The 24,267-nt window shown below is 34.2% G+C and overlaps 1 protein-coding gene across 2 annotated transcripts in view; it reads left to right on the forward strand.

Annotated features, from left to right (window-relative positions):
• Positions 1 to 24,267, forward strand: part of USH2A (usherin) — a gene marked incomplete at both ends in the record, with an annotated part of 871,783 nt that overhangs the window by 596,267 nt on the left and 251,249 nt on the right. For both annotated transcript variants that reach the window (XM_080698222.1, XM_080698223.1), the window contains 3 exons: positions 1,771 to 1,980; positions 3,331 to 3,533; positions 12,368 to 12,480. In XM_080698222.1, the coding sequence (XP_080554348.1) occupies positions 1,771 to 1,980; positions 3,331 to 3,533; positions 12,368 to 12,480 (526 nt within the window). The remainder of the gene's footprint in view (positions 1 to 1,770; positions 1,981 to 3,330; positions 3,534 to 12,367; positions 12,481 to 24,267) is intronic.

Consider the following 24,267-nt stretch of genomic DNA (forward strand, 5'->3'; position numbering starts at 1 on the left):
ATGTAAAATCTTCCAACTATACAGGCATACCAAACCTCTTTAAATATTCATAATATTTAAAGAGGTTTGGTATGAAAGTAATAGTGTGCTTAGAAAAAATTTAAAAACTTAGAATTCATTTTTAAAATAAGGTTGTATAGTTCTTAAAGCTTTGTTACCTTACTTGCCATATACTGGGATCTCCCATATTAGAAATTGCACTTTAATAATCATACAGAGAAATGCCACCTTTCTGCCTATTTTTGGACTAGTGCTGCTGATTGTTTTTTTGAGTGTGTGTGGGTCTGGGGATAGAACCCAAGGGCATTTGACCTCCGAGATACACCCTCAGCCCTATTTTTTATTTTTTATTTTTTGAAACAAGGTCTCATTGAATTGCAAAGGGCCTCACTAAATATCTGAGACTGTCCACGAATCGGTATCCTTTTGTCTCAGCCTCCCAAATGCTGGGATTACAAGTGAACGCTATCATACCCAGCTTTGCTGAATGGGTTTTGATGCATAATCTGACATATGAGCCAACACTCCACCCCTACTCTAACACAAATTAAGGTAATAGTTCCTATTTAATGTCCTTAAAAATAATATCAATGCAAGTAGAGTATATACTACTTACACTAGAGCACATGTATACGTCTATGGATACACACACACACACACACACACACACACACACACACACGAGTGTATAAGCATATGGGTATATATATATATATATATATATATATATATATATATATATATGAACAATATAATATATTAGAGCATACAAAACTTCTTACATCCTCATTTTAAAGAATCATTGGGGGCAAATAACAAAAAAGCGATTAAGGAAATAATAGAGAAATTAGAAGAGAAAGAAAAAAACAAGACTTGCTTTTAGAAAACAAGGGTTGAAGATTTGATGAGTTGTATTTGTAATACAGAAGGTTGATGATTTGAGATCTAGAAACCAAGTAAACTAAGAGAAAAGGATAAAACTCTTGATTAAATTTTTTTTAATTATCCAATGATCCTACACTAAGTCACTGCTTAAGGAAATCATGCTATATATTCCTCTACATTGACAGTATACTTAAAGGGATATCTATGGAAGCATCCTTATGGGTACCATTTATCAGATTTTGCTACCTGGTTGAAAATGTATTCAGTATCCATGTCAGAAAATGCTCTCACTTATTTTATCATGGAGTTTTCTGTGAGATTATGTTACTTATAACCCAGAGTTGTTCCCTGTATTGTATACTTTTATTTTCTTTCTTCTTATAAATTTATATTAAAGTTTTGAATGTTATTTAAGTAATTATAAGTAGCCTAATTGCAATATATAAGGTGAATTGAAAAGTTTATATTACTGTATTTAGCTATGAAATAAAAATCTAACTTCACTAGCACCAACCTGAAGGTTCAAGAACCTTTTATAAGCTATGTGTGGTGGAGCTCCTCTGTAATCCCAATACTTGGGAGGCTGAGACTGAAGGATCACAAGTTTAAAGCCAGTCTCAGCAATTTGGTGAGAATCTCAGCAACTTAGACAATTTCAAAAATAAATAAATAATAAAAGAATTGTGGTGTATCTCAGAGGAAGAATACCCCTGGTTTCAATTCCAAGTAGCACAAGAAAAAAAAAATCACTTTTTATAAAGTATTTTCCATAAGCTTTATTTTTCCCTTTTCTAGAAATAGCTAATAATAAAGTTTATTCTATTTTTTCTCTAAGGCCCTTTTAGACTAGCCACATCTACAGCATTCTATGTTTATCGTTAACAGCTTTTCAAGACCTACAAGGTGATGTTGAATACTATACACTGTTTTGGAGTTCTGCTACCTCAAATGAATCTCTGAAAATCCTCCCAGACATAAACAACCATGTCATTGGCCACTTAAATCCAAACACAGAGTATCAGCTTCTCATCTCTGTCTTCAATGGAGCCCACAGCATCAATAGCTCCATACTGAGCGCCACCACTAGTGAAGGGGGTGAGTCCAGATTCTATGGGATATGCGGCTTCAGAGATGCGAGTGAAATTGATTGATTCTTGCAGGGGTTGATATCAGTCATCCCTCCATTATAAGATGTCCGGTGTTGGATGGGAGGAGGTCAAGGCTAAAATGCTTAAGTGCTTGCTGCCGTCAAGTGGCAAATCAATAGTCCCATTGAAACAGGGCACAAGGCTCCAATAATGGGATATTAGCCCAGTTTTCTCCTGTGCTTTTCATTGTATGCTTGGTTTGGAACTGAGTTCACATCAATAAATGGTGACATTTAGGAACACTTTTTTTTTTTTTTTTAAGATTAGTTCTCAGAAGCTGTAGGCATTTTAAAACAACAGCCAAACACCATGAGGGCCCTCTCTGAGTCACCAGAAATGGTAGGTAGAAGTAAGTTAAGCCACAAAGGAAAATTGCCTATGACTCATTTCTAAGCCGGTTAGCAAGGGGCAGGGGGGAGAAAGGGAAGCAACTTGTGAATCTGAAATGTATTTGGAATGGTCTTTCTAATCCTTTTGGCTTTATAAAGTCTCATTATAAACATTATAATATCATTACCTCCCAAGCAAGTGTTCCAGGTCATTAGCAGAGCTCTTTAAGTGTGGAACCCATTTCCCTTTGTGGTGCCAAAGGTCATCACCTTTTGTTTATAAAATAGGATGAATCACAAGGACGATTTTTCAACTAGTTAAGATGGGTCCTTATGATAAAAATAGGTCTTTGCATAGTTATTTCTGACAGGCTTGAATAATTGTGTAATTTAACGCTAAGCAAGATTTTTTCTAATGTTAGATTTCATCATTACCTATGGTAATCAACATTCAAAATCATTTACATAATGACAATATTGCATTATTGCTTCATATTGCTTGAGTTACAAGCTAGTAACATCAAATGATTTTTCACGTTCCACCAGCCTCAATGTATTTGAGTTTTATTTTTTGCTTAAGGAGCAAATTTTCTTTTCTTTCTCTTTTCCCCCTGCCCCCACCTGGGAGGTATAGAGTGAAGGGATTGGAAAAAAAATAAAGACAAAAAATAGATATGTGTTAGTGGTACAGATGGGTGAATAATTTATCATCATATCCCACTGGTCACATACTATTGAAGATTAGCGCTAGGCTGGTGGTATAACGCATTTTACCACTGATTCTTATGGTTTCTAACTGAGAGTATAATAAGCCAATTTACAGAGGGCTACAGACTGTGATAACTTCATCAGAGGAAAGCTGATAAGCAGTGGACCCTTTGCTAACCCTAAATACTCATCTGCATTTAGCTAACAAGTGCTTTTTCAGAGCCAGCTGGAGTTTGTTCAGTTTCTTCTTTTAATCCTAGAGCCTCAGGGCATGCTTCCTCCAGAGGTTGTCACCATCAACAGTACAGCTGTACGTGTCATCTGGACATCTCCTTCAAACCCAAATGGTGTTATCACGGAGTATTCTGTCTATGTAAATAGTAAGCTCTACAAGACTGGGATGAATGTGCCTGGGTCGTTTATTCTGAGAGACCTGTCTCCCTTCACTGTCTATGACATTCAGGTTAGAACACTGGTTTCTTTCTTTTTGATAGTTAAGCTTATGGATATGTTACATAAAACACATTGAGTTATGTCTCTAAGTAGACACCTTCTGCCTTGGGCACAGATCATTTATTTGGTGGGAGAGAGGGGAGAGAGAAGAGGCAAATTGATCAGATTTAAATCTGTTTTCTATGGGCAAACATGTGACTCTCTGGGTGAGGGTAATGATAAATTGGAAAAGGATGGTGAGGAAATTCTCACTGGCAAAGTGAAGATCATACATACATGTTCCCTATCTTGCCAATGTGCTTTCACTCAATCTTTTATTGATATCAGAAGCAGAATCAGCCTGTAAATGTGGAGATTTTTTTTGCATTTTGCCTACAAGAAAGTTTTACAATGTACTTGGTGTCAGTTTTCTGTTTGTAAGGGCAATGAAGTAGGTGGTTTAAAAGACTCTGTTACCCCTAGCAATCTTGATGCTGAATGCAACAGGAAAACATAAATGAAAAGGCAGTAGCCAGAAAATACAAAAGGATTTTATCTGAGAATGAGAGAAATATATCCATTCAGCATTCAATCAATGTTCAATGGCCCCACCTGTGTGAGGACAGTTGTATTTAAGTTCTTAGCCTTTGGAATTCTTTGAGGACCTTATGATGTCAGTGAACCCAGCCCAAGAAAAATATTTATACGCACATATGACACATTTTAACATGTAGTTTATAGAGTGTATTAACCTCATCAGGGCCTACTGACTTGAAAAACAAAAAAAATAGAGAAAATAAATGAGGAATATAAAAAGAAATTTAACATCAAGGAATTGGAAATCTTGTTAGAATGTCAAGATATTACCATGCATCAATAAAAATATATTATTAAAAGAAATAGGCCACATATGCAAATGAGCAAAAGAACCCAGCATTTTACAAAGTCAACATTTACAGAGAAAACATGCAAGATAGTAAACATTTTCAAATATTTGTTACTTCTAAAATTTATAGGAGTTCAAGAATAATTATCAGGAGACACTAAGTACAGAAATTTTATTTGAGCACAGTAACTTTTTACTAGTTCCATTCACTTAACAATGCTATCTATTACCATTTACTGACTCCTTTTCCCCCCACATTTGAAAGTGAAACATAAATAATTATCAAGCAGCTTGACATGGTGGTGCATGCCTATAATCCCAGGTTTTAGGAGTCTGAGACAGAATTGTGAATCTCAGACAGACAGCTTCGGTAACTTAGTGAGACCCTCTGCAACATAGTGTGGCCTTGTTTCAAAATAAAGAATAAAAAATAGGGCTGGGGGTGTAGCTCAAATGTAGAATGCCCCTAGGTTCCACCTCCAGTACTACAAGAAAGAAGAAAGAAAGAAAGAAAGAAAGAAAGAAAGAAAGAAAGAAAGAAAGAAAGAAAGAGGGCAACAAGTAGATGTAATGATAGTAAATGTTTATGTTGCCAATGTGGGTGCACCTACTTTATTAAACAAACTCTTTGGGTTATTTGGTCTCAAATAGACCCAAATACAATATTTGGAGACTCCAATACACCACTTCCACCACTAAATCATTCTTCCAGGCAAAAGGTGAGTATATAGAATATTGCAATCAACAACATCTAAATATATATTCTTCTCAGCTATTCATGGAGCCTTCTCCAAAATAGACCATACCTTGGGCCACAAAGTAAGTACCAGCAAATTCAAAAAAATGTAATATAATTGCCTTCACCTTTTATATCATAATGGAATGAAAGTAGAAATAATGAACAACAGGAAAACCAAAAGAAATTATATATATATATATATATATATATATATATATATATAGAGAGAGAGAGAGAGAGAGAGAGAGAGAGAGAGAGAGAGAGAGAGACTGAACTATATACTTTTGAATGAGGACAGGATCAGAGAAGAAATATAGGGAGAAAATAAATTTTCTTGGACTAATAAAACATAGAAACACTTAGCCAGGCATTATGGCACACGCTTGTAATCCCAGTACTTGGGAAACTGAGACAGGAGGATCCTGGTTAGCAGACAGCCTCAGCTACTTAGGCCCTCTGCCACTTAGGAAGACCCTGTTTCAAAATAAAGAATAAAAAATAGGGCTGCAGTTGTAGCTTGAAGGTAGAATGCCCCTGGGTTCAATTCCCATCACCACACACACACACACACACACACACACACACACATAGAGAGAGACACATGATACCAAAATCTAGGGGATACTTTGAAGATGGGTTTAAAGGGGAAATTTATAGCACTGAGTGCCCACATAAGAAAAACAGAAAGTCACCAAATAAGCAACCTAATGACATGCTTCAAGGAACTGGAAAAACAGGAACAGTCTCATCCCAAAGCCAATAAAAAGCAAGAAACAATTAAAATCAGAGCAAATATCAATGAAATAGAGCACCAAAAAATAAAGATAAAAAATATAAAAAGATGGTTCTTTGAAAAAATTAAAAAGATTGATAAACTCTTAGCGAACCTAACCAAAAAACAAATCAACCCAAATCATTAAAATCAGAAATTAAAAAGGAGATATCAACACAGACAATGGGAAAATCTAGAAGATCATCAGAAACTTTTGAAAATTCATACTCTAATAAGTAAATTATAAATAATTATAAATTACATAAATTTACACAAATAGAAAATTTATTATATAAATAGAAAATAATATATAAATTTTATTAAAAATAAAAATAAAAGAAAATCAACATATTTCTAGACACATCCAACCTACTTAAATTGAACCAAGATATAGAAAACCTAAACCAACAAATAACAAGCAAAGAGAGAAACAGCAGAAAAAGCCTTCTATAAAAGAAAAGCCCAGGTCCAGATAGTTTCCTAGCAGAATTCTACCAAACTTTTACAGAAGAAATAAATTCAATACTTTACAAGTTATTCCATGAAATCAAAAAAGATAAAAGCCTTCTAAACCCCTTCTATGAGGCCCATATTCCTTAATACCAGAAATTTCTCAGGAAATGAAAATTACAGACCAATATTATTGATGAACATAGATGCAAATTTTTAAAGAAACACAAGAAATATACATTTAAAGCCACATAAAGAAAAGTATACATCATGACAAATTTTATTTCATGCCAGGAATCCAAGGCTGGTTCAACATATGTAAATCAATATATATTATTCATTGTATAAATAGAACTGAGGACAAAAATCGCACGACCATTGCAATACATACTGAAAAAGCACTTTACAAAATTCAACATTCATGTTAAAAACATTGCAGAAAATAAAAATAAAAGAAATTTACTTCAGCCGGGCGTGGTGGTGCATGCTTGTAATCCCAGCTCTTGGGAGGCTGAGACAGGAGGATCGCACAGATTCAAAGCCAACCTCAGCTACTTAGTGAGGCTCTCAGCAACTTAGTGAGACCCTGTTTCTAAATAAAATATAAAATAGGTCTGGGAGTATAGCCCGGAGGTAGAAGGCCTCTGGGTTCCACCCCTAGTACCACTAAAAAAAAAAAAAAAGAAACCTACTTCAACATCATTAAGGCAATATAGAGTAAACCCCAAAGCCAATGTCATATTGAATAGGGAAAAACTATTGGGAATTCACTTTTTTTTTTTTTTTTTTTTGGTGGTACTGGGGATGGAACCCTTCTACCTCCGGGATACACTCCCAGATCTATTTTATATTTTTTATTTTTTTGGAAACAGGGTCTCTTAAGCCAGCAAGGCTGGCTTCAAACCTGTGAGATCCTTCTGTCTCTGTCTTCCAAGTGTGGGGATTACAAGCGTGCACCACCACGCCTGGCTGGGAATTCACTTTAAAATCAGGAAAAAGACAAGGCTGTCCACTACCACTACTTCTTTTCAATGTAATCATTGAGTCTCTTGCCAAAGCCGTAAACAAAGAGAAGGATATTAAAGGAATTCAAATAGAAAAAGAAAAATTAAAGTTATTTTTATTTGCAGACAACTTGATACTATATTTAGAAGACCCAAAACACTCAACAAAAAGATCTAGAGCTGATTCACAAGTTCATCAAAGTATCTAGATACAAAATCAGTCTTTAAAAAAAAGTAGCTTTTCTATATGCAATTATGAATCCATTGAGAAATTGAAAACAATTCTATGCTCAATAACCCCCAAAACAATAAAATACCTAGGAATAAATCTAATCATAGAGCTAAAAGATCTCTATAATCAAAATGTAAAGCACTAAAGAAAGATATATTCTTGATAGAAAGATCTCTCTTGCTCTTGAGTAGGCAGAATAAATATTATCAAAATGGTCATTCTACCAAAAGTGATCTATAGAGTCAATGTTATTCCTATCAAAATACCAATGTCATTCTTCACAGACCTAGAAAAATCAGTCATAAATCTCATATGGAGAAACAAAGGATCCAGCATAGCAAAAGCAATTCTCAGCAACAAGAACCATGCAGGAGGCATCACAATTTCTGGCATCAAATTATACTACAGAGCTATAGTGATAAAATTAGCATGGCATTGACATGAAAACAGGTGCAGACCAATGGATCAGAGTAGAAGAAACAGAATCAAATCTACACATTCATAGATAATTGATTTCAACAAAGATGCCAAATATATATTGGAGAAAAGACAGCCTTTTCAATAATTGATGTTGGGATAACTGGTTATCAACTTGTAGAAAAATAAAATTAAATACTTATCTCTCACCCTGCACAGGAGTCAACTCAAGATGAATCAAAGACCTCAAAATCAGACCAGAGATTATGAAGTTACTACAGGAAGGCATAGGTTCACCACTCCAAAATATAGGCACAGGTAGAAACTTCCTTCACAAGAGTCCCAAAGCTCAGGAAACTAAAACCAGAAATAATAAATGGTGTGGTGGCACAGCTGGCATGGTGGCGCATGCTTGGAATTCCAGCATTTGGGAGGAATCATGGTTTTCAGACACAGCCTCAGATTCTTAGTGAGGCCCTTCGCAACTCAATGAGACCCTGTTTCAAAATAAGAATAAAAAATAGGGCTGGGGGTATAGTTCAAAGGTAGAATGCCCCTAGTTTCTATCTCCAGTACTGCAAAAAATAATAATAATAACAAATAAATAAATAAATGAGATTGCATTAAACAAAAAACGTCTGCTCATCAAAGCAAATCATTAACAGTCTAAAGAGAAAGCCTACAGAATGGGAGAAGACTGTTTATAGTCAGCTATTTCTCTGATAGAGAACTAATATGTAGAATATACCAAGTACTTAAAAGACTCAACACCAAAAAGACAAATAACCCAATCAAAAAACGGGGCAACTGATCTAAATATACACTTCACAAAAAAGATATATAGATGCCAAATAAATACATGAAAAAAGTTCAACATCATTAGTAATCAGGGATATGCAAATCAAAACTACACTGAGATTCTATCTAATCCTAATCAGAATGGCCATTATCACAAAGTCAAACAACAATAATGCTGGCAAGGATATGGGAAAATAGGAACTCCTACACTTTTGGTGGAATTACAAATTAGTGCAACTGCTATAGAGATCAGTGTAGGGATTTCTGAGAAAATTGAAAATGGATCCAACATATGATCCATCTATACCACTATTGGGTAACTTTCCAAAGGGATGGAAATCAGGACATTATAATAATATAGGCATATTTATGTTTATGACAGCACAATTTATACTAGCCAAATTATAAAACTTACCTAGGGGTTTACCAACAGATGAATGTATTACAAAATTATGGGGTAGGTATACATGCAATAGAATTCTACTCAGTAACCAAGAAGAACAAAATAATGTCATTTTCAGAAAAGTAACTGGACCTGGAAAATTTTATGCTAAGGGACATTATAGCTGGTGTCAGAAGCGAAGGGTCATATGTTTTCTCTTCTATACAGAAGCTAGTGAGTCACTGGGGTGCCAGAGGGACTTCAGATAATGGAGGAGAAACCTCAGTAAAGTCAAGGGAGTGAGTGGTCTTGGGGAAGGGATCAGGGAGAGGGAGGATCAATAAAGGAATCACTTCCATTGACATTATGTACATATATGAGAACACCAATGTCAATCTCAATACTCTGTATTGAGAAGGGAGGGAACCCGGGGAAAGCCCACCAAGTGCTCTGTGCATGTCTGTTACTATGGCTACAAACTACATTATGATGTGAGACTATAATGAAATGATAAAAGTATTTAAAAAAAAAAAAAACTAGAACACCTGGAGATGAGAACACTGGATGCTGTGCTTACTGTGCAGCTCAGCTTTTTTTTTTTTTTTTTTTTTTTTTTTGCCATAGAGGAAGAGTCAGTGTCTTAAAGCAGTTCAGTCTCATAGTATGAAAGGCTTTACTCAGAACTACTCGTTTTAGTTGGCACAGTAGCCTGGAGAGATCATATCTTGATTAGATTTGGGTCATGGTATACACAAAGGAACAGAAGATCAAGGCAGAACTCAATACTTGCATTCTGTGCTTAGTGTCTGAGGTGTTCCTATTCTTTATAACCATATTTGTAGGAAGATCTTTATAGTAAAAAAAAAACACTGCAAATGACAACTGCTGCATTTCTGATGTTCAGTCAGATTTTAAATTGCAGTGGTTTTCATTAAAATGTCAAAAATAATTTGATTTTATTTAAAATAAGCCTTTAGTTGGTGTGTCTAATGTTGTAGAATTGTGGTTCTTATGCTAAACTTGTCTGTAAAATAGTAATTGATTTTAAAGCAAATAATGCATCTGAGCATGTACTCTCTAAATAAATCTTTTCATATATCTCTTTTGAAATGGAATAATTCCATTTTATCCATTTTAATGTAAATATGACAAACCCCATGACTTTGTTTTATTCATATGTTATATTATGTAGCTGTAATCCCAGAATTATGTCTCACAATAGAGATTTGCAATATTCCATTAGTAAGAATAAAAGCATATTGTCATATTTTCTAAAGTCAAAAGACAAACTTTCTGGTGAAATATATGAGTAGTCCTAGGTAGTTTAGAGTTTAAATATTGAGATGAGAAGGCAATGGGTGACAGTAAACCCAAATCAGATATCTCAAATGCTACCAGCTTAATCATACTTCTTAATTTTTTTTTATTTCTAATGTAAAGATTTGTTAAAGTTTAGGTGTAAGAATCCTCTTTCAGATGTGAAAAACAAACAAAAATGAGAGTCAATGTGAATGCAGAACATGATTACTAGAGGTTGAGAATGATGGCAGTTGGTGGAATAGAGGGAGGTTGGATAAAGGGACTAAATACATTTAGAAAGAACGATTAAGTTCTAGTATTCTGTAGCATAGGAAGGTAGTGGTAGTTCATGGTAACCTACCATATACTTTATGAATAACTAGAGGAATGGAGTACAAAGATTCAAAACATGAAGAAATGACGGGAGATGGAAATGCCAATCACCCTAATTTTATCATTACATGATTTGGACATTTGTTGAAATATCACACTGAACCCCATATATCTGTATAATTATTACAAGTTAATCAAAATTTTAAAATTCATTTCTTCAAGTACCCACTATACTTCTTGACATTTTAAAATACCTAACAAACTCATGATTCTGATTTATGTTATGTATCACAGAGTCAAGTATTTTCCAACATGTGTAAATTTTTGTGTCATTCACCCATTATATTTTAAGTTAATCTGCCTTGAAATTATATTTTGTTTTACTATATTTACAGCAAATGGCCTTGACAATGTTAGGTCTACCAAGTATACTCTCAAAAGTCAACATCGCATCAGTAAATAACACAACTGACACCATCACTATGAGATACATTATGATAGGAGACTCTGATGCACCAATAAACGTGTAAAATTAAATAAATAAAAATTAAAAGAAGCACGACTGATACAACATTATAAACACAAGCCTCAACTCCCATTTACACACAAACTACCGTACAGATAAAATAATGTATCTACTAAACGCGGTATGAGTCACATTTGCCTTTATCCAAATGCCAATGGGAGAAAAAAAAAATCAGAGACTGTCTCACTTAAAAGAACAGAATTCTTGTTTTGGAATTATCGATATCTAGCTCCCCTACCTTTCGTGTGCTACATGTGCAAAACAAATTAGCTCTTCTTTGGTTTATCCTTTGAAAGAATTATGCCCCGTTGTGGATGTTCCACTGGTGGGCATTTATATATTCATTTGTCTCTCTTCCTTCTTCCCCAGTGTATTCATTTTGCATTACTACTTTTTGATATACCCCATTTCTATTCTTTAGTTATTCCACCCACCTCAGTTTTTATTCAGATTATGTGGCAGAATTAAAGAGGTGAGTGATGACCTTTAGCTGTGATTAAGGTAAAGATACAGTTACAGCTGGAACAAATGGGCATAAAATAACTCAGCCATATTGGAAGGCTTCTCTAGGCTTCATTTTTCTTTCATTAGACATTGACACTTAGGCTATTTGTTGCAAAGTGTCAAGACTTCCAGAAGATATCAATATTACCCTACCTGGTTATAGATCCAGAGAGTGGTGTGCAGTCATAAGCCTTTATGCGTGCAAACTGTCACTTGGGCTTCTTCCATCCCTTGACTGGGCTCTGAGTACATTAATATGTCTTTCTTTTTCTGAATGGTTGAAACCAGAGATGAAGCATAACTATTCTAATCACTAAATCAATTGTCCTGAGCCCAATTCTCTACTCTAGTCTGAGCTCATCACACTGAAGTCAATTAACATAAAAAATGAATATTTACTAAACCCCAGGAGACGCAGGAACTAGAAGAGATTTGTGTGAAATGAGGAAGCTAGATACAGTCCATTATTAGGCTGTATTTTGAAAATGGTTGCACTTATTCTTTTCTAAACTAATGTTTGCAGGTTGAAGTCTGCACAAAATATGGCTGTGTGAGAAGCAATGGAACCCAAGCCACCACTGTGGAAGATACTCCAAGTGACATTCCAACACCCACAATCCAGGGTATCACTTCAAGGTACCAGTGTTTTATCAGTTTATCTAAAGAGCTCTGATCATATTATGCTAAGTGAAATTAGCCAGTCTCAGAAAATGAAGGGTTTTTGCTCATATATGAAAGCTAAAAAGAAATTGGGAAATAAAGAGACTTTAGATAAATGAGAAGAGATTCCAGTAAAATGGTAGAATATTAAAGGAGGGAGGTGTATGTGGGGCTGGGGAAAGAAGACTTGAAAGAAATAATTCAGATAATGCTATGTACATATGCATACATATATGAAAATGCCAATGCCAATTTCAGTAACATGTATGGGGAGTGGGAGGGAGCAGGAATCCATAGGGAAACATGAAGGGGGGGGGTCAGCGCAGGAAAGACCCAAGGCCAGCCATCAGAGATAAGCAAGTAAGCAAGCAAAAGCTTTATTAAGATAGCCCAGCTCCATTTTATATCAGGCAGCTGGGAGGAGGGATCTTCTGCTCACAGCGGAAGATTGCACAAAGTAGGGGCGTTTACTAATTGGGTGGCTCATACCCCAGTGGGTGTGTTATCAGGGGACTGGTTGTTGGGCATCCTGTGGCCCCTTTGGCTGGCTATGAGGTAGTCAGCACAATCCAGAAGAGAAGCTGGAGAGGTGCCATCTTTGGCATGACTGGGCTGCTTATCCTAACAAAACACACCAACTGTTGTGCACATGGATCACTCTGAACCTCATTATGATGTATAATTATAATGCACCAATTTAAAAAACTATCATAAGAAATGGAAAAAAGTTTAAGATATCGTATCAACTATGATCATCTTAAAAGTTGCTATGCAAGCAGGGCATGGTGGCACATGCCTGTAATTCCAGTACTTGGGAGACTGAGACAGGAAGCTTGTAGATTGGACACCAACCTCAGACACTTAGTGAGGCTCTCAGCAACCTATCAAGGCCCTGTTTTGAAAAGGGTTGGGGGTGTAGTCAGGAAGAATGCCTCTGAGTTCAATTCCCAGTGTAACACACACACACACACACACACACACACACACACACACACACACAGTTGTTAATATGTATGTGAGTAAATCAAATTTTTATATTATTTCACAGGCATATTAATCTTTGTTGTATCTTCAATAACACTGAAACTGATTTCCCTAATTGTACTTTCCTCATTTCTTAATCTATGAACAAATACTTAAATGCACAAAAAAGTGTTTTATTTAAATATGATTTTAGTGAATCCTTTTGTGAAGCTAAATACAATTTTAATTGGAATAATTTACCTTTCAACTTAATCTCTTTCATAAAGTTCTATTTACATATATCAGATGGCCCTGAAGCTAGAAATGTTTATATAGTTAGTAGAGTAGATGGTCTTTAGATAAAGCATTACCAATTTTATCAGATTCTCAATAGAATCTCTTTATTTTTCTGTATCTTTTTTTCTGAGAAATGGCCATAGTTTGAAAATTAGTTCTTTTATAATTCATAATTGGCAGTGATAAGATTTAATATCATTTACAAAACCAAAACTGAAGTGATAATTCTTCATTTTTCTAAATCAAGTTGAGACTGAAGAAAGAGATCTTAGCATTACACACACACACTATTGAAATAGTTCATCCATTATATAATGTTTCAATTCAAAAGGGTTTTTCCGTAACATATTAAAATGACTGTGTCGTTTTTAAAATTAGTGCTAAAATAGGTGTACTGATATTGGCAACTAGGGATTCGAGTAATTAGAAAAACTCAAGCAGCTGAATTCTTACCTATTCATGACAAAATCCTTATCCTGTCTTTTTGAGCATATTTTTTATCAAACACATGACAGATGCTGATCTACTTGCTGATACACTAATTAATTGAAACTCTCCTCTGTAAATGTTTCCACTCATCGAAGAAATTGCTTATATAAAAAAGGGAAATGTCAAGTTAAATGAGCACTAGAGGCATTTTTTTTTTCACTAAACATACTTATGGCCATAATAATAATGGAAGGCAAAGGTAATAAAAAATGTATAGGCATGATTCTAAATTTTCCAAGTTCCAGTCCACTGTGGGAGAGACTCCCCTAAATAAATGTTTATAAAACACTGTGAAAATACTACAATATGCGTTGACAGTGTGTTAGAAGAGAATAAAGGAAAAAATTCCAAATTCTAACCAAGTTTATCAGTGAAGGCATCCCGGATGATGTGACATTTGAGTTCAGTGTTGAAAATTTCAAGGAAGAATTACAGTTAGGTGGGCGGATATTGTCAAATTCTTGTCTGCGAGCATCCCCATGACTCAAGCCCAGGTGACTGACATAAAGGAATGTGTCTGAAATTACATATTTATATGTAACTAAAAATAATCTCTAAGCTTTATGAGAAATTGAACAAATGTGTCTATCTCTAGGATGCTTTCCTTTTAAGAGGATTCTGGCAAATGATAACAGTGGAAAATATTTTGTGTTGTGGTTAAAGATTGCTTTTGCCCAAATACATTAAATTAATGGCAAGATAATTATAAAGAGCATTGTACAAGAGTAAGAAAAGCAAGAGAGGCAACACCAACCAGAGAAATATTTCATACTTGGGAGGCTGAGACAGGAGGATCACAGGTTTGAGAACAGCCTTGATATTTTAGTAAGATGCTCAGCAGCTTAGTGAGACTCTGTCTCAAAATGAAAATTAATTACTAAAAAGGAATGGGAGATGTGGCTCAGGTGTAGCATTCCCCTCGATTCAATCTTCAGTATCACAAAGAAAGAGAAAGTCTAACATAATTTTGGAGGCAATGTTTACCAAGGAAAGTCAAATGATTAAGTGGAATGAGAAAATGTACAAACCAAATATATTGATTGGGCAAAGGGAAATAAAGACATTAAACAAGTTTATTTTTCTATATAGAATCTGAGGGGCTGAACACATAGAGGCTTTGAGGATTGTGAAAAGGTGGGGTAAGGTGCAAAGCTGAAAGCATGAGATTAGCAGAAAACCCAAAAGAAAAGAAGCAATTGGCACACAAGGTTGTTGACCTCTAGATGTGCATCCAGGTGTCTCTGTTTCTTCCCCTATACCTACCAGGATTTTAGACCTTTATTCTCTAGAGGAATTTAACACTGGTACATAAGAATTACTGATGCTAGTGGTGGTGGTGGTGGGGTTTGAGATGAAAGACAGAGATCAAAGTAATGATACTGAGTGGAGGGAACCTTGCCTACTCTCTCCAGTTCTCCCAAACCTAGTAGTCAGCCAGTATGCTTCCTTATAAGAAACTTGACATTTCACTTTGAAATAGAAACTATAACTCCAAATAAAATATCTTCAGAATCTAACATATGGGAATCCTCTAACAGAAAATAATAGTTTGCCACTTGGTCCCCTAGTAGGGAAATACGTAATCAGCCAGGCTCACTCATCTATAACACTTCTAGTTAACTTCATTCAATATATCACTCCTACAGAAAGAAATCAAAATAAAATAAATGACTTAATAGACTCAGAAACGAGACAGGTGAGGAGAAAAATACTATAACCTCAAAGACATAAAAGGAAATCCTCCATCCATGAAGCAAAACAGAATAGTTTAAAAAAATGGGGGTGGGTGTGAGGGATGGAACCTCATGGATATTAGAAGTATAAAAGCTGGTTTGAAACTTTGGAAGAAAGTTTGAGAAAATATCTTTGAGCTACAAAGATACAGACAAGAAAAAATTGAGAAAATTAGTGAATGTCTGGGAAGTCTGACATTAGAATAATAAGAGTTCCATAAAAACAAAACAGAAGAAAGAGAAAACAGTGAAAATATTGAAAAAAGATGCTAAGAAAATATCCCAAAACCGAAGTCACTGGTCAACAGATTAAAAGTTTCCCTAGATACCAACTCTATGATTGAAAGAGAATTATGTCTAAAGGTATATTATCAGAAAATTTCTGAATATCAGGTTTCAAAAGCACATTCAAAAAACTTCTAGAAAGAAAAGACAGATCAAATTTGCACTGCAAATTTGAAATGAATCATCAGACTTCTAAGTAGCAACATTTAATTGATAAAAGATAATGAAATAATGCCTTAAGACTTTTGAATTAATAATTGTTACCAATATCTCTGCATTCTGATCTTAAATCTGTTGTACAGCAGGGTTATTGTATCTAATGCTCATATATTAATCTTGAAAAAATGTGGAGAGTGGATGTTAACTAATCTCACCAATAAAAATAATGATGTAAGGTAATGCACTTATTTGTTAGCTAGTTAACCATTCTACAACATATATATGTATACATATATGTATACTTTAAAATGCATGTATACATATATGTATACTTTAAAATATCATATTGTACATGACAAACATAAAATGTTATTTATCAATATAAAAAATTAAAAATAAGTTTTTTGTTTTGTTTTGTTTTTGTTTTTTGGTAGTACTGGGGATGGAACCCTTCTACCTCCAGGCTAAACTCCCAGACCTATTTTATATTTTTAGTTGGAAACAGGGTCTCTTAAACCAGCACGGCTGGCTTTGAACCTGCATGATCCTCCTGTCTCTGCCTCCCAAGCATGGGGATTACAAGCATGCGCCACCACGCCTGGCTAAAAATAAGTTTTAAAACATTTTCACCTTAGCATTCCATACTCACCCAAATATCAATTAATTGTGAGACTTAAATAAGGCCATTTTAAGATATACAAAGAGAAAAAATAGATTCAGTCATAAATTGCCAAACATGTGAAGAAGACAGCCTAAATATAATAAATTTCTGTAAAGATTCTGGTTCTCAAATCACTTATTTTCTTAAATTTAAAATAATATTTTTAAATTTATATAAAATAAAATTCACCTTTTTTGTTCCACAGTTCTATGAGTTTTTATACATGCCTAGAGTGTAAAAATATCACCATAATCAAGACATAAAACTATTATGTCAAAATATCCCCTTCAGCTGTCCTTTTATTACCAACTCTTCTTCTATCCTTCACTAAACTGAACAAACCCTGCTCTGTTCTCAATTTCACAAATTTTCTGTTTCCATATTGTCATAAAGATGAATGACACAATATGCAGACATTTGTCTGTCCTTTTTCACTTGGCATAATACATTTAAGATTCATCCATCTTATCCTAAATATGAGTCGTTGCTACCTTTTTTTGCTGAGTAGTATTCCATTACACGAAAGCATTGGCCTTTGTATATACAGTTTGAGTATTTTCAGTTCTTAATGACTGTGAGTACTTGCTATAAACTTTCCCATACAAGTGTTTGTGTGAATTGAGTGTTTGTTCATTTCACTTGGGTGAATGGGTTGGACTGTTGAGTCCTCAGAACTTGCCAAACTGATTTACAAAGTGGCCATGACATCTTGCATTCCCACTAGCCCTGCATGAGTGTGTTGTGTCTCTCCAAGTTTTTGCTAGAACTTGATGTCATATGGGGTTTTCTTTTCATAATGTCTGTTTTAATATGTGCATGATGATGTTTTAGTTTACAACTCTCTGATGACGAATGATATTGATTGCCTCTGCATGGATTATTGGGCATTTGCCTATTCTGTCTGGCAGAGAACCACTTTGGATCTTTTGCCAATTTGTTCATTGACTTCTTCTTTCACTTATTGTTGAGTTTTAATAGTTTTAAATCTGAAATTTGGAGAGTATTTTTGTAATATAGATGTTATGCAAATATTCTTCTTCAGTCAGTGCCTTGTTTTTTCAATTCATAGAATTGTCTTTCACAGAGAAAAAATTTTGAATTTCAATATATTTGGATTTATGTTACTTTTTTTTCCTTTTATGATTTGTGCTTTTAGTGTTATAGCCAAGAACTCTTTGCTGGACTCAAGGTCACAAATAATTTTTTCTATCTTTTCTTTTAGAACTTTTATATGTTTATATTTTAAATTTATATTTGAAATCAATTTATGTTAGTTTTTGTACAAACAGGCATGGGTCAAAGTTAATTTTTTTTATATAAATGAGTAATTTGTTAGAAAGACTATTTTTCTCTTATGTTTTTTGGAGCTCTGTCAAAAAATCAATTGAAACACATTTTACATGTTTTTGGACTCTTTACTATTCAGTGACTCAATATGCTTATCAACACATATTATTTATATGTTTATTGTTTATATTTTATTATGTGTATGTTTACCAATATTATGCAATCTTGATTATTAGAACTTTCTTGAAATATATAAAATAATATAGTATAAGACTAACAACTTTGACATTTTAAAACATTGTTCCATCCTTTTTCATTACTTACTTTGCTTTTCCATATAAATTTTGAAAAGAGCTCTTTGGCATCTAAAAAATTTTCTCTGTGACTTTAATTAAGATTATTTTGAGTTTGCAAATCAATTAAAAGAGAATGTACATTTTAACAATATCAAATATTCCAAGTCATGGACATAGTCTATTATTAATTTATCTGTTTTATTTTATTTATTGTATAAGTCAATATAAAATACTATATATATTTAATTAAATTCATATCTAATTGTTTATATTTTGAAGTGCTATGGTTAACATTTTTAAAAACTAAAATTCAATTGTTTACTGCTAGTGTGTAGAAACACAATTTTTTTTTGTACAGTGACCTTGTTTTCAGCAACCTTGCTAAACTAATTATGACTGAATTCTGTATAGACCATCTATAAACAATCTATAAACATAAATTTTATTTCTTTTCTTTTTAATCTTAATGCCTTTTATTACTTTTACCTCTTTTACTGTTCTGTCTAGGTCAACAGCTGATAAGAACATATTCTTGACTTGTTGACTTGTTCCCAATTGTTAAAAGAAATATTTTAATATTTACTATTAAATATGATATTGCCTATGGATTTGGAGGAGATGGCATTTATTAGATTGAATAATTGATACTTTTTTTTTAGTGGTTCTGGGGTTCCTGGAAACCCTTCTACCTCTAGGCTACACTCCCAGACCTATTTTATATTTTACTTGGAAACAGGGTCGCTTAAGCCAGCAAGGCTGGCTTCGAGCCTGCGCGATCCTCTTGTCTCTGCCTCCCAAGGGCGGGGATTACAAGCATGCGCTACCACACCCAGCCTGATCATTTATTTCTGAGAGATTTTATTATTAATGAATATGAAATTTTGTCAAGTCATTTTTTCAAATTTTAAATTTTACAGTTAATTCTATGGATTGGTTTTCAAACAAGTCTATAGTTTCTGGATAAACATCACTTGATTTTGAGGTATTTTTCTTTATAACTATTGGAAGGTACTATTTACTATTATCATGTTTATAATATTTACATCTATGCTTGTAAAATAGATTGTGTCCTTATTTTCTTTACCTTTTTTGGATATTATAGTAATTTTGCCCCCATAAAATGAATTAGTATTCCTTTCTCATGTTTTACGGAAGATATTGTGTAAAGTGTTATTATTTATTAATTATTTGTAGAATTTACTAGTGAAACCCACTCTTTTCTGGATTTTTTTTTTTGAAGATAGATTTTAACTCAGAATTTTGACTCCTTAATAATTTAGGATGCTTTTAGCCATTTTTAAGTGAGTTTTGTTATTGTGTATGTACAAATTGTTTAACTTCATCATATTTGTCAGCCTTATTGCCAGAAAGTGTTTTTGTTTGCTTGCTTGCATTGAGTAAGGTCTAGCAAGGTTGCCCAGGCTGGCCTTCCTTCTACATCAGTCTCCTGAGTTGCTGGAATTCTAGACTCACACTGCCAGGCCCAGCCCATTCAATTATGTTTAGAGTGTTTGCAGAGTCTGAATTGATTTTCACCGTATCATTTCTGATATTGGTAATAAGAGTCCTATCTTATTCTTACACACCCTTGAGTTTTATCAGTTTTGTAGATATTTCTTTTTGACCATAAGCATCTACGGCTACAAATTTTCCTTGAAGTCCTGCTTCAGTTTACTCATGCATTTTAAAATGTTTTTGTTTGCATTTAATTTGTCTGAAATATTTTTAATTTCCCTTGAACTTTTCTGATCCACATAGATTATTTAGAAGGAGACTGTTAATTTCCAAATGGCTTAAAATTTTTAAGATAATTTTGTGTAGATTGCAAGCAAGTCTAGTTCTCTTATGGGCTGTGAATATAATTTTATGATTTCATTTTTTAAAAAGTTAAGAGTTGTTTAACAGCACAGAACATAATCTCTGTTGTTCAGTGAGCATTCTAGAAGAATATGTACCCTGCTCTCGTCAGAGGGCTTTGTAAACATCAATGGTGTCAGGTGAATGACAGTGATGCTCAGGGCATCTGCATACAGATGATTTTCTTCCTGGTTTCCCTGTCAACTGTTTTGAGAGGAGTTTGAAATCTCTAAATTAATTGTGGATTTATCTATTTCTTTGCCACAAATAATCAGTTTTTCCCTTTTGTATTTTGATATTTTTATTGGGGACATGCACAGTGCAGCTTATTGTTTTACTAAACTTTTATAATTTTGTGATACTCTTTTTCTTCCATATAGCTTCCTTGGTTTTAAATCTATTTTGATTGATAATAATATAACCACTCCAGATTGCTTTGGATTCATGTAATTTTAAGTGATTTGGGATTGTTGCCTGGACATTTTTGAATATTTGGTTCTGATAATATGGGTCCTGTCAAAATCTCCTGAAGAAGGATGATGTTTTTGTTTATTTTTTTGCTTTTTCAGCAGCTAAAAAATAATCATTTCATTTTTTCAAATGGTTTGCTATAATTCCCTATATCTGCCCTATGCATGCTGTGCTCAATGGCTACTTTGGAATTTGGCTGGAGAATTTTGTAAAAGTTCAGGATTTAGCACCTTTGCTACACTGTTTGCACATGGTTGCTTGTGAGACAACCATAGATATGATACTTGGGGTTGGTTTGGGACAGGTGTTAGTTTATCTGTAGAATTAGGAGATTGTCTAGCTTTCTCTGCTCAGAGCTTTCTCCTACACTTTCCATTTTCTCTTAGACTTCCTTTTCTGGATCTTTAACTAAAACAATACAGTATCTCTTGGAATTTTTGCCTCCCATGTGCTTCAAAATTTGCAAAACTGAAGCCGTTCTTAGAGCAACAAGGTTATAGAAAATAAAGGTAAAAATAGAAAACAAGAAAGAAAGAAAGATAATTACCCTTGAATATTCTTTAACCCACCAGGCCCCACTTTTCTGATTTTTCCTGATAGAAAGAAAAATGAGGTTTCCTTGAAACTTTAGATTCTTTTATTTTTCTCTCAGTTGCTCCAGTGTTCCTCCCTGGCTGGACTCATTCTTAGGGCAAGGTCTCGAGGGAAAAAGAAGATAAACAAAACAAGATAGGAATTTCCCCCATACTTTCTGGCATGCAAAGATTTTGTGTTCTAAGTACCCTGGCTAGACAGATTGTGTTTTTCTTAAGATTTTCCTTGCCCCATTCCACACTCGGGCTGCTCTTAGTTTAAAGATGGAAGATAAAAGGGTGGGAGAAATTTTAAAATTTATCCTGTGCTTTTACTCTTCAAAGTTTGGCTTCCTTCCCAATCTTCCTGCTACTACATTTCAGAGTCCTCAGATTGTCATGTTTTGAATGTGTGCAGACTTTTTCATGGTAGTCAGTGGGGGAGACATCAAAAGGAGCATAGAAAGTCCCCCTCCACCATATTTTTCTATATTACAATGCCTCTGGCTGATTGCTTTTATTTTATTTTATTTTAGTTCTTTCCCACAGATCTAGCAAAAACTGTTAGAAATCATTCACAACCAAATATTGGCATGTAAACTCTTCCTTCTTAAAATGATCCATCGTCACAGAGTAACAGTTTCCAAAGGCAAGACTCTAATGAGTAGGTATAGTCTGCCAAGCCATTAATCAAAATACACAAACACCAAAGCAGTTAGCCTCCCATGTGCATGTTATTGTTTGTGTAATTTCATTATACTTCTGGCAATGTAGACTTGTTAATTATGTTTCTATTTTGGTTTCTAGAAACTCTCTTTTATCTTGGCAATATGCAAAATCAAATGTGAAATCCTCCAAGAAAAATATCAGTCTACTTCTATAGCATTGAAAATAACAGTTTCTTATAAAACATATATTATGTATATTCCTTGTTTACTTTTGGTAAAATGGAATAGTCACTAAAATTCAACTGTAATATATTTTACTTTTTATAGAGATGGCATATTAGCCTTTTTGATCATATGCATAGAGTATATCAACTCATCTTTCTCTTTGGCCTTAACTTTTGCCTGCTTTTGCCTAGATCCATTTGTAGTTCAAGCTTTTATGCGTGTTTTTCTTATTACATATAAACCAAAAATGCACCAGATAGATGTAGAAATATCAGATGGTTGCTTTGGGTTTTATAAGTTGCTTCTCCAGAAGCAAACTCTGTTTCTACATTGCATTTTCCATACTTGTCATATTATCATCAGCTGCTTTATATCCCCAAAGAATACTAACTACTGATCGATAGCCCGGACATGTCTGGCCATGCCCTACATGTGCCCTGGGTAGTTCATTTATTTGCCTTGGTGGATTTGCTAGAGTGGAATTTAATCAATAGCTAATTCATTAATTCTGGTCCTGGAGAATGTAGAGAGGTTGTGCTGGATGAAGATATCTGGCTCCAGCTCCAGCTTTGATTGAAATATGACAGGCACTCTAGCTCACAGCTCCACTCACTACTGAGCTGCCTGCAAAGTTTACTTATTCTCCCAAAACAAAAGCTCAGAAAAGAACATAAACAAGGAAGAGATTTTATTGCATTACACTAGTATTCCAGAATGCATGGTTTTCAGGCATGAAGCTCAAGGGACGCAGAGAGAACACAGATCATGTCTTTTATTGCCTTTAATTGGAACCATGGCAGATTTTCCAGTTCCAAATCAGTGTGGGGCTGTATTATTGATGCAGAGTCTGAGGGATAATGTCTTTGTAGTGCTCACAAATAATTGTTTTCCATTTTGCCTCAAGATACTGAGTGACATCAATGATGTTTTTATACAGTAACTTTTCAAAAATCTTTATGATAGTAGCATAGGCCGGGGTGTCTCTAAATGAAGGTTAAATTATTCATAAATCCCCCTATGTATTTACATGACTTAACTTGGAGTTGAGTATGGCACAAGAGGTCAGAGCTTTTGGATAGTTTTTCCCTTTTGTTTTACCAAATTTGAGGTGAAACTGTGAGATTCCTTTTTCTTTTAATACTATGACCATGGGGAATCTCTTCTATCTTTGGTTTTGTTCATAACTGATAGTTTGCACTGAAGTAGTGATTTTAAAATGTTGTGAAATAAAAATTGTCATAATTTTGTTTGTTTGCTTTAATAGAGAAAATGCAGGTCTTTTCCTCTCTCTCATATTCTAAAATCCCTTCTTTGTTAATATGTATAATTGAAGATAATTTTTAATTTGGAATGAAATTTTCTGTTCAAATCTTTAAAAGATATGGGAAGGATCCAGGCATGGTGACTCATGCCTGTAATCCCAATATTTGAGAGGCCTCAGCAACTTAGCAAGACTCTCAACAACCTAGTGATATCCTTCTTTAAAACAAATATTAAAAATAAATAAAAAGGTTGGGAGCATAGCTCGGAGGTAGAATGCTTCTGGGTTCAATCCCCAATACAGTAAGGAAAGAAGGAAGGAGGGAAATGGGAAGGAGAGAAATTGTAATACATTTAGTATTGTTATACAGATTTAATCAACAGGCCTGTAATCATAATGGCTCTTAAAAAATACTACTGATTTGAGGACCAATAAGTTCTGATGTCATACAAATTATCTCTTTGAGGAGACTTGCAGAATATGAAGTGGATCCTTACAACTACCACCACTGCTTCTAGGCCCTTGCCTCCTTCTACAAT

The sequence above is a fragment of the Muscardinus avellanarius genome (assembly GCF_963383645.1).
Source record: "Muscardinus avellanarius genome assembly, chromosome: 7".
Lineage (NCBI taxonomy): Eukaryota > Metazoa > Chordata > Mammalia > Rodentia > Gliridae > Muscardinus > Muscardinus avellanarius.